We start from the raw sequence: 16,396 nt of genomic DNA, 5'->3' as shown, positions 1-16,396 counted from the left end.
GAGATTTCATACTGAAGTGTCGGAGGGGCATAGCACAGTTAGTGTTGATGAGATGATGCTCTGGTCCATCTGAGGCTGCCTGCTGCCTTATGTCTGCCACACTACCCAGACCCATCAGGCTGCGTCAGCCCTGTGACACTCATCCACAGAAAAGCTATCTCAGAAGCTCAAACCTACCCCTTGACAATCATTCACGATATACTTCTGTCAAGTATAAAATTGGTATGGATGTTGCTTTCAAAGGTGTTTTCTACTACTAAACTTTGTTTTCTAAATTCAGCTTTCATTGCAAAAGGAATGTTTAGACAAACAGAAACCCAAACCCACTCACTCACTAAGAACCACATTGAGAACCTATGTCCTGATTTTACAATGCACTCACATATTGAAATATCATATGGTACTCTATTCATATGTACAATTTTATGTTTTTATGCATCAGCTGCAAAAAATAAATTAAGGCTAAAAAAATTCTTTGCCTCAATTCTAATTCTGCTCAAGACACTATGGGACCTCTTGGTCATCCTTTTCCTACTTATAAAATGGGGAGGGTATTGTTTTAGATTGTCTACAGTGTGATCAAGTTTCATCATAGACACACATTCAAGTATTTTGAAAACAAACAGAAGCCCCCTTTCACCACCACCACCACCACCACCATTCTCCTGTGTTTTCCTTCCTGGTGCTAACCACCTGGCATATACTTGGTGAGCCATCCACTGGTGCTGACCACCTGGCTTATACTCGGTGAGCCATCCACTGGTGCTGACCACCTGGCTTATACTTGGTGAGCCATCCACAGGCAAGAGCCTCGCTCACCGCTGACCCAGAGTCTATGGGAGACAGTAAGGATCAGCGAATGGCTAAAACATACCTGATTTGTCAATGGCCCAGGTAACAGAAAGGCCCTGGGCCTCCCTACCCATTCACAGGGCATTTCAGAGACAACGTCCTTTTACAACGTGAAATGCACACATCTTATTGATAATTGTGCCTACGAGGTTTTTAGTAGATGTTTATAAAATAAAAGTGCTGTCACACTGACACCCTTTAAGTAAGGAAATACACATGCCCCACCCCCACCCCCAGCACTGGGGATAGAGTCATCTTCTACCCGTCACCTCCCATCCCTTCCTCAATAAGCAATTTTGAAATAAGTGACATGGGTCAGGGAACAGACACTGCATTTGTGGAAACTTCCCCTTGTCTAGAGGCCACACGACTGTGGCTATGGCAGCTTTAAGAGGTAATCCCAACACACCTGGAGTTATCACTTGGTGACATGTAAGACGGGTGAGGGTGGCTATGACCAGGTTGCTAGGGACAGAGTGGAGGAAAGGCTCTGGGATTAGGGGAGAGTGAAGCAAAATATATTCAAAATAATATGCCTTTTTTTTTTTTTAATGGCATTTGACTTATTTTTTCAGTGTCAGGGAACTCAGGAAGCAGCATATGCTGAGTCAATGCTTTGTTGACCTTGTCCCACACCAGCATCTTACTGTGCAGCCCAGGCTGCCCTCCAACTCACAACGTTCCCGAGTTAGCCTTTCAACTACTACAATATAGGCGTTCCCTACCACGGCCACTGCTTCATTTCCATTCCTAGACTACTACCATAACTTCCCATTGGCTCCCTCAATTCCAGACCCACCACTTCAATCGATTCTGGATTCTCTAGAGATACCATGTTCAGACTTTCCATGTTCTCAAATATCTCTAAATCACACTCCAGGGACCTTGTACTGGCCTCCAAGTGCTCCCAGATCACCACACGACCAGATACACTGGTTTACTCACAGCCTTCCTTCTTTTCCAGCTTTGCTCTAGCCCAGGATGCCCTCCTCAGCATCTTGTCCTGGTTAGGTTGTCAACTTGACACAAGAGTTATCTGGGAAGAGCACCCTCAGTTGAGAAACCGCCTCCATCACATTGCCTGTAGGCAAGTGTGTAGGGTGTTTTCTTGATTAACAATTGCTATGGAAAGGCTCAGGCCACTGGGGACTGTGCCAGCCCTGGGCTAGAGGTCCTGGGGGTCTAGAAGAAAGCAGGTAGAGCAAACCATGGGGAAGAAGCCAGTAAGCAGTGCTCCTCCATGGTCTCTGCTTCAGTTCCTGCTCTGGGTTTTTGCTTTGAGTTCCTTCCTTGACTTTCTTCAGTGGACTGTGACCCAGTATATGGAAGCCAAATAAACCCTTTCTTCCCCAAGTTGCTTTTGGTCATGGTGTTTATCACAGCAACAGAAAACAAGCTGTGCCTTCTCTGCTTACCCAGGTTCTAGTGACTTCAGGATGGGAGGCAAACCCTCTCCAAGCTCGCCTTTAGCGTGGCGTCTCCACGTGCCCTGGCTCAGAAAACTTACTGCCTCATTTCTCATAAGCGTACATTCCGCCACCTCAGGTGAGCATGTGAGATCCCAGATCAGCTGCTGTAGGAGCTGGCAGATGTTTCCTATCAGGTTTACCAGCACACCTCTGACCCATCTTCCTCCAGGTTAGGGGTCATCCTCACACCTGGTGACCTTTCCCTCAACTCTACTCCTGTATTCTGTTTCTAGAAAAATCTAAAAACAGACAACAACAAACCCCCTAAATATCTATAAAAAACTATCTTTAGCCACACTATATCTCTGATTCATATTACATTCATATGAATTCAGTCCTATTCATTTATGTGCACAATAATATTCATACATTGGCATTTAAATATACAACAGTCAGAATATAAACTCCCTGCAGGAAAGAGCATGGGGTTGTGAGAAATGGAAATAGGACTCTACCTCAATGGACACTGCCCTGTTCTTGGCACTCACACTATGGATTTCCTCAATGAATAAACTCTGCATGGAGGAACCATTCATCGGGGTTTGAGGGGACTGGGGACCTGGAGCCGACTGCGGTGTAGAGGTTATTTCCTGTTTGACTGTTGTGGGGCTGGCTGTATGGGAACCAGTCCCTCCGGGCAAGTTCTGGGCTGGGTTCAGCAAGGCTGAGGAGTGCTGGGAAGGTTGCATGACCACAGGGGAGCTCTGTACATGGTGAACCGTCATGGTGGACAGCGGTACCACTTCTGACTTCACATCACCAGGACCTCCTGTGCTGCTGTGGAGGGGCTGCCCAGGCACATGGACTGTCTCCTCCTGATGCTTCAGGACCTCTGCAGCTGTGGCCTTCTCCATGGCGACATACTGGGCAGCTTGGGCTGCATCTGTGCCTTTCAGGAGCCCATCAGTGACATGCCTAGGAGAAACCATGCACGGCAGTGTTAAATGGGGATGAATGCTATGCATCAGTATCAGTTTAGGGGAGAATATTAAAGAACTCAGGAGTAGCTCAGGGGTGAGGGTTACCCTGGCAATGCGCCAAAGCCATATGGGTTTTTGTAGTTATTCAAAAGATTTGGTGTATGTATGTGTGTCCGTCCTCACACACACGTGCCAGGGGCCACATGGAGATCAGAGGATAATCTGTGGACTCTCAGTCCTTACTTTCCACCTTGTGGAAACTGAGGCTGGATTACATTGCTGCTATGGATGCCAGCATGGTCATCAATGCCAGCATGGCCTGTGAGCTTTTGGAGACTTGCCTGTCTCTACCTCCCATCTGGTCATAAGTATACTCATGCTACTGTATCTGGCACTACATGGGTTCTAGGGATTTGAACTCAGGTCCTTATGCTTTGTGGCAAGTGCCCTTACATAGTGAGCCATGCCATCAGTCCCAGGAGACGGTCTCTCTTATGATAACACTGCTGTACCCAGACTGAAACTAGTCCCTCACTGCTTGGTGGTGGTAAATGAAAGTGAACCCATGTTTATCAATGTTCACTCCTCCACCTGAACTTGGCCTGTGAAGCCCTCAAATACACTCAATTCTCACTCAGAAGCTTCTAGAAGCCTCCAAACCCTTCTTGGATTGTGAGCCATGTCAACCTATCTCTCACCTTATTGCTTTCTTTTCCCTATACCTTATTGCTATTTTTCCTTTACATGGAATCAAACAAGTCTATCAAATTCAAGGCCAACTGTGACTCTAAATTGAGGTGTGTTTTGTTCCCCATTCTCCTGAACATGCTATGGAAATGTTCTACAACTGATTTATATCCATGTGCTTGGGTTTGGAGACAAAGTCTGTGTAGCTCATGCTGACCTTGAACTTGTGATCCTCCAGAGGGCCGGGGTTATAAGCATGTGCCACCTTCCCTGGTTCTTTGGGAGTCATTCAAAGTTATGTGTCTATTTTCACCTGGACTGCACTGGAAAAGATGGTGGTCTCTGGAAGTACACACCCTGTGTCTGAGTATCAGTTCTAACATGTTCTAGAATGCCAGGGACATTGGCATTTTGAGTCTCAGGTACTTTTGTAGAATGCAATGATGGCAATAAAGATGGTGCCTTCTTAACAGCTGGGTGATGGGGATGCATGACTTTAATCCCAGCACTCGGGAGGCAGAGGCAGGTGGATCTGAGTTCGAGGCCAGCCTGGTTTACAGAGTGAGTTCCAGGACAGCCAGCGCTGCACAGAGAAACCCTGTCTTGAAAAAACAAAGACAAAGACAGTGTCTTCTATAAGGAGCGCCTGTTTGGGTTAACACTGTAAAGTTATATATCAAGAAATGTCAAACAGAGGACTTGATCCCCACACTTTCATTAGTTTTGCAATCTCTTCTTATTAGAATGCTTTCTCTTTTTCTCTGACTTTAACGAAAGACACCAAGTTCCCTGAATTTCCTCCACTACTCACCTCTGTGTTTCTTCTGCTTTTTAGTTTACCTAGTATAGGCTACTTAGTCTCCAAGTCACTGAATATTCAAAGCACATGATCTCATCTTCTTCAAGACCTGTATTCACTGCTTCTAAGACAAATACTGAGCTTAATCACCCAGTTCTGGGTGTAAGAACATCTTTTAACTGGTTTCCGGAGAGAAGAGAGAAGGGCCATTGCTTCCTGCCAGTCTACTGTTTTCCTTGAATGAGGTTGGCCTAGTTTAGACTTCATGGGCTCTCACACTTGGGCAATAGCTTACTGAAGAAGTACTTTAACTGGTCTTTATTGTAGTGGAGGAAAGAGTTCACTTGGTAAGAGAAAATGAATGAACTCATGGGAAAGAGTAACACAGTACAGCTCCTTGCTGGATGGTCTATGTGGACTTCGAATTCCTTTGGCATTTGGTATTTCTGCAGTTGACTATACACTTGCTTTGGAGAGGTATCTTATTGAGGTTGGTTATTGTTAGAAAAATCAAACCTGCTTCTTATGACTAGTTATCCATCTTAAAGTTAACTATATATACAATATAATTCTCTTCTAAATCTGATAGAGTGATTATGGTCAGGGAAGAAAATTCTTACAAAGTTTCTGACATATTATTTCTGCCTGGGAACTACTCTTTCTTTTCCCTCTCTCCTTCCTTCCTTCCTTCCTTCCTTCCTTCCTTCCTTCCTTCCTTCCTTCCTTCCTTCCTTCCTCTCTTCTTTTTTTTTTGTAGTGTTGTTGTTCACAGTTGAATGTATCCTAGGCAAGTGTTCTACCACTGAGCTATATCCCAACCTCTGTAAGCACGTTTTCACTAGGTATGATGATTCTAGAATTTTTTCATTGATCATTCAGGCAATGATTTCTCTGGCTCTTTCTTCACAGTAATGATCTTTGATGAGCAGGTCCACTCAAGCATGCTAATCTTCTTTCCTGGGTGGTACCAGCATGTTCTCAGATACTCTTTCAGTAGATAAACACTTGACTCAGTTTTTCTAACTAGTCTCCTATGCCCCAAAGGTGAAAGAGGCTAAAAGAATACTTTAATTTGTGCTTCACCTGCAAAATGTTACATTTATTTTAAAAAAAAAACTATTTACTTATCTAATTTTAAATCCATTAATTTCATAGTAGTGGGCATCAAACCCAGGAGCACACACTTCCATTAAGCCCAGCACATGACTAATAATTTAAAAGCCTATGGTGGGTCCGATGCAAAAGTCTACACTCAGGAATTAGACCCTCCAGCCACAGTGCAATAAATGTTTAGGGGCTGAAGGAGTTGTGGGTGCTCCTTGGGATGCCATAAATAAGGGGTGGTAAGTCACGATGCCCTTGGGGAAGGGCAGGAACCTAGAGCCCAGGAACCGCACACCAGCCTTTCAGCCCTCCTCCTCAGCCACCCCAGCAGGGCCCCAACAGTCACCTCCGCAGCACTGTCAGGACTCCCGTCATGCTGCTCACTCGCTTCAGGAGGCTGTCCAGCTTGTGTGGCTCTTCCTTCAGGAACCTCACCGCCTCGACCTCTATGCGCAAGACAGCACGCATCTTGTTTTGCAAGGTTGGAAACTCTCCTACAGGCCAAACCAGCGGTGAGTTGTAGACTAAGCAGCAGAGTAACCACACCCATCCCACTCCTGCGGCCTAGGGCAGCACAGAACGCCATGTCAACACATGTGGGAAGCAAGTGGGTTAAGATCACAGAGGGTCAGACCAAGTGACCTTGGAGAAGGTCACAGACCCTCTAGACCCATTCCCTGTATATTACAGACAAGGTCAACTGAAAGTTAGGTTCGTTTTCAGGAGTGTTATGTCTGTAAGGTCCAGTGAAAGTGAACAGCCAGTTTTAATGGGATCATTCAATTTCCGTCTTCAGCACCCTCTATTAGGGCCCTTTAGGAAGCCCTGCATGAATCTGTCACTATCTGAAAGATTGTTTGTTTATCTATTTATTTGAAATAAGGCTTCACTGTTTCCCTGCGCTGGTCTCAACTATGAGACGACAGGCGCACAGTTGAAAGATTCTTAAACATCCCAGGAAACACACTTCCAACTTCCCTCCCAGCAGACGACTCGCCTTTGAGAGTGGCCACCGCTTCTCCCACTTGGCGAAGGAGGAACGCTCCATCCTCCACGTCTTTCAGAGTCACCACTCGGCCAGCGGATGAAGAGTCCTTCTTCAAGTCCTCAACGAAGTCCTCCAGCTCACTGTGAGGGGGGTCAGATAGTAGAGGAAGTGAGCATGGAGGGTCTCAGAAAGGACTGGTGCAGGAGCAGGGCATTCCCCATTTTCTGTTGCGTCCCAGCCCCACCTAAGGCTTCCATGGAGGCGGGGGAGGAGCACATAAAATGGTAGTTTGCTTTGGAACATTGCATAGAGGTATAAGGCAGCTACAGGAAAGGTCTCCTGTGCCTGCCATTGGAGGCCCTGGTTGGCCAGGTGTGTGTGTGTGTGTGTGTGTGTGTGTGTGTGTGTGTGTGTGTGTGTGGTGGGGGAGTGGCTTGTGGCTTGCTGAAGATATTGTTAATTTTCAGTGGTATTCATGCCAGCCCTTGGTGACCAGGAAGGGAGGGAGAGAAAAAGAGAGGGAAGAAAGGAGTGGACAGTGTAAGAAAGGGAGTGATGGAAGCAGGCGATGTGAAGGGGTGCCGTGAGCCACTGCTACAGCGCAGTGAAATCAGACTACCAGGTATCTCAACTTCGGTATCTGACATTTTGGACCAAATAATTTCTGTTTTAGTGCAGGGCTGTCTTGTGCACTAAGGATGTTTAGCTACATCCTTGGCCTCTACCTGTTGAGCGCCAATAGCAAGTGACCCCAAATCCAGTAATTTGTGACATGTGAATGTCTCTTGATATTGTCAACTGTCCTTGGGAGAGAACAAAACTGCCCTCAAAATTCCTTAATAGATAACCTCAGGCATATCTGGTTGTCCCACCAATAATGATTGCCTCTCTTCTTATGGCTAAGCACTTAGTTAGACATCTGATTTCTGGTGTGTGTGTGTGTGTGTGTGTGTGTGTGTGTGTGTGTGTGTGTGTGACAGATACCAATTCCAACAGAGCTAAGTTACATTCTTCCATTTGAGAAAACAAAAACAATCTGCCCAGGCCTCTTTACTCGATCCCTATGTGTTTGTATCCTTTCAATTTGCCTGCAAATTCAAGAGAAAGCTTTTCTTAAAGATTAGTGAGGATAGTTTGCTGAGAAACATATGACCACTAGGTGGCAGCGAATGAATGTCAACTCTACATCCTGGAGCCCTAGTGGAGCAGGCAGAGGATGACCACTGAGGAGGTGACGTGGCCCCTTTCCTCTAAGGGAGCTGGAGGATAGCTAAGGATATGAGTGAATCCAGCAGGGCAGAGTATACATTCAGTAAAGATGGAGTCACACACAACAAATTTGACCTCTTCTGAGCAGGGAGATGGAGGAGTTGGTGATGCCAGCCATTCTGATATAAACAGTTCAGAAACGATGATCCATTTAGGGTCATCACCTTGGCTTCTCTGTGTCTGCATTTGTGAAACATGCCTGGCATTATGTAAGCATATCCACAGGACACATACAGTGGCTGCTTCTTGAGGTGGGAACTGGGCCACCCCTTGTGAGACCTCTAATATGATCATCTTTGTGACTATACTCTAGCCAATCCTTCAGGCTTCCATAAAGCCCTTTGAAGCTAGGAGCCTAGTGCTATTCCAGTCCCATCAACCTCCCATATGCTGGTCAGTATGCAAATACTCCTCCAAGGAGATATTGCTTGACCCAAAGCCATTCTACCAAAATAAAATCCTATTCAACTTTCTCTTGCACAGTCTGCCTGCCCCTGGACACCGTGATGCCGCAATCGGAAGACCTCCAAACTCTGCCTCCCTTTGCTGTGCAGCTCAGAACCCCTGACACCGCTGTTCTGTCAGCTCATGTGCTTGCGATTTCCATTTAAAGCACCGAAGGTCACTTTTATTAATTCAACGATTGTAAAAGAGACAATGCATTTAAAAATGAGTGCAGACCATCTTTTGAAAATCATCAATGGGCTTTGCTGAAAAACATCAGATATCCATGGGGGCTAGGGATTATAGCATTAACTTAAGTTGCTTTTGATTCTGCCTTTGTAAAAAGAAGCACATTGTTTGTTAAAATGAACTTAATCTGACTCTTATTAGAGGTCTGTTGGTTGACCCTCTCTCCACATTTTCCCAATGCATGACCATTCCTGGAAATTCCCTCTTGTCTTTTCCTGTCCCTCTTTATTAGACCTCCTCAGTCCTCTAACAACTCTGTGGCTAATCCTGGTCAGTCAATTGTTGACTCCATCCTTTGATTCAAGATGGCTTTCTTTATTGGCACAGTGGAGTGGCCGTATGAACAATTCTCCTGCAACAGAAGTACATTGTATCCATGTAGAAAAGCATGAAGGATCTTGACTCAATTTGTCTCTATTCTTTCAAACCCCAATTCACCTCTCTCTCATCTCACCTAATAGGCTATATGAGAGTATTTCTTTTCTGGTGCTTAGAAGGAACGGGGAAAGGAAGGGTGGGGCAGAGAAGGGTAGCCATGGCTTCTTCAGTGGTCCAGAGTTTCCACTCATCTTTCCCAAGCCCTGTTCTCCTGCCATACAGACCCACCAAGTTATCCTAGTCTGTGTCTATTTAAGATAGAAGGGACCTTTATGACATCATTAAAAGGAGGTATCTCATAAATTTTAAATTAGTGCTGTGTGTACATGGTGTGGGACTAAGAGTGCAAGGCACACGTGTGGAAGTCAGAGGACACTTCTGGAGTTGGTTCTCTTGTTCTACTGTGAGTTCCCATGATCCTCCAGTCTTGGCAAGCACAGCCCATCCAGGCACCCAGCAGGCCTCTAAAGCAGGAGTATGGTCCATGGAGGGCGCCATGCAGATAGGAATGACACACTTCAGACACGAGAGGTCATTAGCACCTTGGACCCAATTTTCCTGCCAATGCTCTTGCTTCCCTTCTCTAAAAATGTCCCACACTTTCCTGATGAAGAGACATGTTGCCATGGAGACTGTAGAGTTTCTCAGGCTTTGATGGAGGGACACTTGGAATCACAGATACCAGGGTCAGCAGATCTCTGGCACACACAGTAGGGGCTCAGTAAAGAGAGGGAGAAAAATACCCACTAAGAAGAGCACCCTGTGACCAGGGCAGTTTTTCTTCCGAGGTGACCAGCACTCACCACAACTTTTTGCCAATCCTCTCTTCTTCATGAAGATACTTCTGCCTCTCTTGCTCCACCAGGGTGCGCTGCCGTTGTACCGGATCCTCCAGTCTCTTCATGGTCTCCTTGACTTTGCTACTGATTTCCAGCTCGGCCTTCTTCATCATTGCCCTCAGAATCTCCTGGTTCTGCAGCTGTCGAACAAAAGAAATCAGCTTCCATTGGCTTTCGCCTGTCTGCCGCCGCGAAGACTGAAAGAAAGCCCTGCTGTCTTCAGAAAGTGGGCTCAGAGAAAAACCCCAGCTGAATCTTTAGTTTGGTAAGAAAGAGAAGAAAGCAAAGACTGTATACAGCGTCGCTTCCTCAAGGAACAGCTGAGTGTTAGCTAGCCAATGACAGCTGAACTTGAGTTTTTGTGTCTATGAAAAAGGGAGCAGCTTTTCTGCTTCTTGGCTACTGTCTCTCACACACGAGGCATACACTCTGATGGACAGGATTTTACCGAGAGGAGCCAAGAGCGCTAGAGTGTTGGAAGCCAAGTGGATCAATCAACCCTCCATCGTTTGCCCACAGAGACTCGAGGCATCCCATTGCTCTCCATTTCACTTTTCTCTGATGATGTGGGATCTGCTTTCCTTGGCAGAGCTACTCTGAGGCTCTCATGAATACGTACCAACCATTGGCTCGACAGGAATTTTTCACAATGTCTTTTAAAGTGAAGCTGTACTCTCTGGTTTGCTTGGCTCCATGGAATCATAGCTCCCTACCATGTGACACTCAGTACTGATGGTGACAGTGATAATGAGGCCGGAGACCAAGGTTCTTGAGAATTTACTATTTTCATTGGATTTGACAAAGACTGCATGTGTATCTAAGACCACAATTTTCATAGTTTCCAGAACTCTCTGATTTTTCATCTCATGGAGCATACAGCAGGCAAGTTTTTGCTAGGCTTTCTAAGACACTTGTCAACGCTTGCACCCTTGGGGCAGGGCAATGATAGGCTTTCATATGTCCATGAAGAAGACGCCTTTCATCAGCCCCAGCAGCAACACTATATTCCTTACATTATCCCTAAGTGCCCCTAAACACCAGAGAGACTTTCAATTGTTTTCGGGACCCTTCTCCACTACATAGTATCACCTCACAGGAGTGGGGACCCTGTTGTCATCTTCACACCAAAGGGAAGTATAGTTTGACCATAGTACCACTTGTTCAAAGCCTCGTTATGGTCTCCATTACCCAAGTAAAGAATAAACTGGGCCACATGCAAAGGCACCATTGAATTCCAACTGCAGTACAAGATTCTGCATGGTGATTACCAGCTAAAAGGACTATGGCCATGAATGTTACTAGTTTCCATGACTATTAATAAGGAAGTGTGGTAACAGGACAGTGCTTTTGGTTGGTTGTGGTGATTTAGTGAGACAATGAAAAAAATGTTTAGGATAGCGTCTGGTAAAATCCTAACTCTGCGTACATACCAGCCATTGTTTATCAGAGAGCAGAAACCAGGGGGTGGAGCCTGTTGTTGATCTGGGGGGGAGCCAAATAAAAGTGTGCCACTCTTGGTGACCTCTATGACTCACAGTCATGTTCACAGAGCTTTGCTAATGAATGTCCTTTCCTTGTGCTTCTAAAGTCAGTCAGTGCGTAGCAGTCACGTGCCTCTTTTGCTGTCTACAGCTCTGTCCTGTCCTTCCTTGAGACAGCCCTTCCTGAGGATCTGGTCTCTTCTCAGGTATGCCTCCTCCACTCCCTATGCCCACACCAACACCCTTTGGTCCTTCTGACTTACTGAGCTCCTTTCTGCCACAGTGACCTTGTACCTGCTATTTCCACCTCCTGAAGTGGTCTTTCCACTGCCTTGTTCATTTCTACTCTAGAAAAAGGATCTGATAACATCTTTCCAACAAATGAACTTAAGCAGCCATCTTGATAACAAGGAGCAGTGGAAAACCCAGAATTGTTCTCTAAGTGGTTGAATTAGGGAGTGACCCCTGGCTCAGGTGAGCCTTGGTCTCAGCCTGTGCTGCAGAGGCAGATCTATGATCAACACTGTATAGGTCAATGAAACATCAACAGTTTCACTGCCTTCTATGAAAAGCTGTGTTCAAATTCAGGGCTATGGAGCAAGCTCCACAGAGCTCTGTCTGGGATGAGGAAGTACTATGAGTGGAGATGGATTTGTAAGGCACAAAGGTACTCCATTAAATATTTGTAAGGGTTATGGATGCCTAGGTGCTTGTGAGAGAAGCATCTCATTTAACTGGGATGCAAACTGAGCACTGGGAATTTTTTGACCTCCTGAGTGATTGTGTTTTGCCACCAGGGACAGTGTCATGGTCTAAGAAAGGGGCCCATGAAAAGAGAGATGATATCACTGTGCCAAGAGCTAGGAAACAGCCCTCAGCCATAACCCTCCTGGCCACACCACAAAGAAACAAGTAACACTGCAGTCTCATTACAGTAGACATTAAAATGGCTATCAAATAGGAATTATTGCTGGGAGGGCCTTCACGTTGAAAGTTGAAAGTAGGAAACAGAACCCCCTCCTCAAGAGGTCATGTGACTTGCTCAGGCTCATTTAGCAGTTGAAGCTCCATCAGTGTTAGAAACAGGTCATTTTATCCTGATTCCCAAACTGCTCTTCTATCCAGACAAGAGTCTTGCTCTAGGCATACTTTCTGGCACATGTCACATTTCTGGCACAGCTATGGACAGACAATTCCATGTAACACTGAAGTGAGACTTCCTGGGATTCAGCTGAGGGGATGGAAAGGGAACTTTATGGCACTGTGAGGAGCAATTGCTGAAGGGAGAAAGGCCAAGCTAGCCAATGCTTAGTCTACTTCCCTACCCTCTCCTCAGCTACCCTGCTCTGTGGCTGCCATTATCTCCTGGCCATGAGAACACCCTGGTTCATCTAAGCAGAGTGCAAACAGGAAGCAAGGGCAAGACTTTGATCCAGAGATGTGTCTGTCTTAGTCCATCTCTGTATCTGAGAGCATGGGTATGGGTCTATTTGCTTTTAAGTTGATGAAAGCCCATCAACACTGTGAAGGAACAGTCTACAAACAGTAAGATATACACGTTCACATTAAGACACTGCTCCATGAGTCCACAAATGTGTCCACCACTAAACACCACTAAAAAGAGAGACATTTTCTTGTCATTCCAAATATTTCTTTCACAATCCCTCAAGTTTGCAACCTCTAGCCCAAGGAAGCCACCCATGCTTCTGTCCTCACAGAATACTTCCTCCTGTCCTGGAACATCATGCACATGGAATCCCACATTGCCCATTGTATCTGGCTTCTTTTATTCAGTACTCCCAGCCCCAGCACTGAGATTGAACTCTGGGTCCTGCATGTACTAGGCAACTGGTCTACCCATGAGCTACACCCCCAGCCCAGCCTGGAGCTTTTGAGATTTCAGCAATGGTAGTTCAGCAGTTCATTCTTTTTATGGCCAAGTGACATTCCCTTGTATGGACTTACTAAATGTTTTACATTTTGACTTAATCCTGGTGACCTTGCTAAAGTCACTTATTTCTAACAGCACTCTTGTAGACCCCTTTCAATCTCACAGGCAATCGTATTGTTTGTTGGAGAGACAGGTACACTTTGTTTTTTCCTGCTGCACACCTGTATTTCCTTTGCTAGCCTTGCTGCGCTCAATAAGATATTCAGTACAGTGTTAAATAAAGTGACAGTTGACTTCCTTCCGCCAGGCTCTTGCTTTTACTGGGCCGATGTATGGGGTTTCACTAGCAATACCATTTCCTATGGGCTGAGGAAGGTTCTTTCTCTCTGGACACTGCAGAGTGTTGGTGTCACTGACAGTGAGTTCCAGCATGCTTCTCTTGCATTTACTGAGAGGCTATGCCTTTTTTATTCAGTTGATAGGGTCGAATATGCCAACTTATATTTCTATTCTATCTAAAGAACTCTGGTATACATGAGATAATTATCTTTTAATACATTACTGAACATCGTGGCTATTCTTTTGTTAAGGGTTTGAGACCTTTATTTTTTGCAAGGGTTACTACTGTGACTCTCCTCCCTTTGATTTTGTTCTTAGGGTGTGTGCTGGTTAGGTTTTGTCAACTTGACACAAGCTAGAGTCATCTGGGTACAGTGAACTTCAATTGATGAATTGAAGATCCTTCAGATCATTATCAGATTGGCCTGTGTGCCATTTTCTTGATTAACGATTGATGTGGGAGGGCCTCACCCACTGTGAGCAGGGTCACCCCTGGGCTGGTGGGCCTTGGTTTGAGAAAGCAGGCTGGGCAAGCCGGTGAGAAGCACCTCTCCACGGCCTCGGCTTCAGTTGCTGCTTGGACTTCCCTTCATGACGACTGTGATTGGGACATAGAAGCCAAATGAAGCCTTCCCCTCCAGATTGCCTTTGGTCATGTTTATCACGACAATAAAAAGCTAACTAGGACAGGGTGATACTGACTTCATGAGAAGAGCTGGGTACTAAGCATCCTCCCTTACTGATTTCTCCCTTTTGGGCCTTTGAAGATGACATTAAACTGTTTTCTGTCTTGTTTTGTTTCTGATGAGAAGTGAGTATTAATTCTGATTTATGTTTCCTTGTAGAAAATGCTTCTCCCCTTTTTGTCCGCCTTTCCTATTAACCCTTGTTTTCTATCAATCTGTTCCCAACATCCATTGCTGTGGTTTCCTTTTAGAGTACTAGCCTGGATGTTCACTAGGCTCTTTAGTCTGTGGATTTAGAACCTGCATCAAATTTGGAAAACTTGCACCCTCTCTCTTGTAATAGTTTCCTTCCCCACTGACGCTTTAATGCTGCTCCACGGGTCACTGAATTTTAGTGTCATTTCTTCTTGACTCTCAAATGGTCTGTTGTTGTTTTCTATTGCTTTCTTTGGCTTTCTTTTAAGTCTATCCAGATACTGCTTTTTGTTTTAACTATCCAAAGCTCTACCCTTAATCTCTTGTAGCATTGGTTCATGCTTTGTTCTAAATCCTTGAGAATAATTTGAATGGCTTTTCAAAGTCTTTGCTACTGATGTCATTATCTCCATCACTTCTGGTTGGCTTCCAGTGGCTGAGTTTTCATAGATCATATATATATATGATTATTAATATATATTAATACATATTATTAACCATCATTCATTGTTTTGTAGTTTTTGATTGGATGTTGGGCATGGAGTATTAGCTTTCATTGTTTTCCTTATAGATTTTGGGTATTCTCCAACAGGCCAGTTATGTGTGGCTCATTTTGTTACTGAGAGGATTATTTTTAACTTTTTTTTGTAGAGAGAATCTAGGGTAATCTTCACACTAGGGCTACTTTATTGGAATATAGCCCTTTTCTAGTCTGTACTTATTGCTGAGGTACCCAATATGGCCTCTTCATTTTTGCTTGTGAAAACTTGAACTGCTCCAGGCCTGGGTGGTCTCTAGGAAGATTTTGGCTTGCTGGTTTACCCACATGGTCTTTACTTGGCCTAGAGGTCTGTTCATCCTACACATACTTGGTTTATTACCCAATAGCTAGCCCACAGATGAACATAGTCCTTTCAGTACAGAAACATCTTCTACTTGGCACTCCATTCCACAAGTGCCTGCTGCTTCAGCTCTCTGAACTGTGATTTTACCCCCTTGTCCAGAAGATGATTACAGGACTGCCCAAGTTTCTGCATTACATGTGGAGAGTACCTCCAGGCAGATGCATGGGTCAACTGGGGATTTGTCTCCTTTATCTCCATCCTTCTGAGCAACCCAGGCCCAAGTTCTCTGTTGTCCAGTGTCTACAAATCATGCTCATAGTTTCCAGTTCTCTAGCTGTCAACAATGGGATGGTGAGTGGAGCTGCAACTATTCCCTCTTAGCTAGAAACACAATTTATTGAAAATGCCTGTGATGGTTTTATAAGCATACTTAGAATGTTCTTGGCCATTAAATCTTTAATTGGGCCAAGTGAGTTATCCATGTCAACTTCATGAATAATGTAGGAAACTGTTTAAATCTAACTGCCTCAAAATAGCCCTGCACCTTCTAAGCTCATCCCTGACGTGGTAGGTGAAATGATCCTTGACAACATGGCCAGCTGGCAAAATGGACCAGCTGCTGCAGTCTGCCCAGAACACTGAGCAGTAGTTATACCACAAATCAGGGAGTTTGGGATTGAAAACCAGACCCCAGAATGACTCCTAACCACCTACATAACATCCCCCAAGGCTTCAGGGAACAAAACAAACACTGCCTGCTTGTGGACACATGTCATCTGGGTGTTGTCTTAGCATCTTAGTCTCCTGTCTGTAGATCTGACTGGAGTTTGGCAAACTGTTCAGCAACTTAACTGTCAACTCTTGTATCAGTTCCATTTATCATTTCTGCTTTGGTGGAAAAGGCAGTCTGTCCTACAAGGGCCAAATTTTGGTGTGCTTTCCTCTGGGACACACATTCTCC

At 45.1% G+C, this 16,396-nt stretch overlaps 1 protein-coding gene across 13 annotated transcripts in view; it reads right to left on the bottom strand.

The window, feature by feature from the left end:
• Kiaa1217 (KIAA1217 ortholog) overlaps positions 1–16,396 on the bottom strand; it is a 496,947-nt gene that overhangs the window by 14,584 nt on the left and 465,967 nt on the right. For 10 of the 13 annotated variants that reach the window (XM_036187450.1, XM_036187445.1, XM_036187452.1 and 7 more), the window contains 4 exons: positions 9,963–10,138; positions 6,829–6,959; positions 6,178–6,325; positions 2,777–3,236 (listed from right to left, as the gene is read on the bottom strand). In XM_036187450.1, the coding sequence (XP_036043343.1) occupies positions 2,777–3,236; positions 6,178–6,325; positions 6,829–6,959; positions 9,963–10,138 (915 nt within the window). The remainder of the gene's footprint in view (positions 1–2,776; positions 3,237–6,177; positions 6,326–6,828; positions 6,960–9,962; positions 10,139–16,396) is intronic. The other 3 variants (XM_036187446.1, XM_036187454.1, XM_036187459.1) reach the window with 1 other exon arrangement.

The sequence above is a fragment of the Onychomys torridus genome, chromosome 5 (assembly GCF_903995425.1).
Source record: "Onychomys torridus chromosome 5, mOncTor1.1, whole genome shotgun sequence".
NCBI lineage: Eukaryota > Metazoa > Chordata > Mammalia > Rodentia > Cricetidae > Onychomys > Onychomys torridus.
This window is presented reverse-complemented; position numbering and strand designations above follow the sequence as displayed.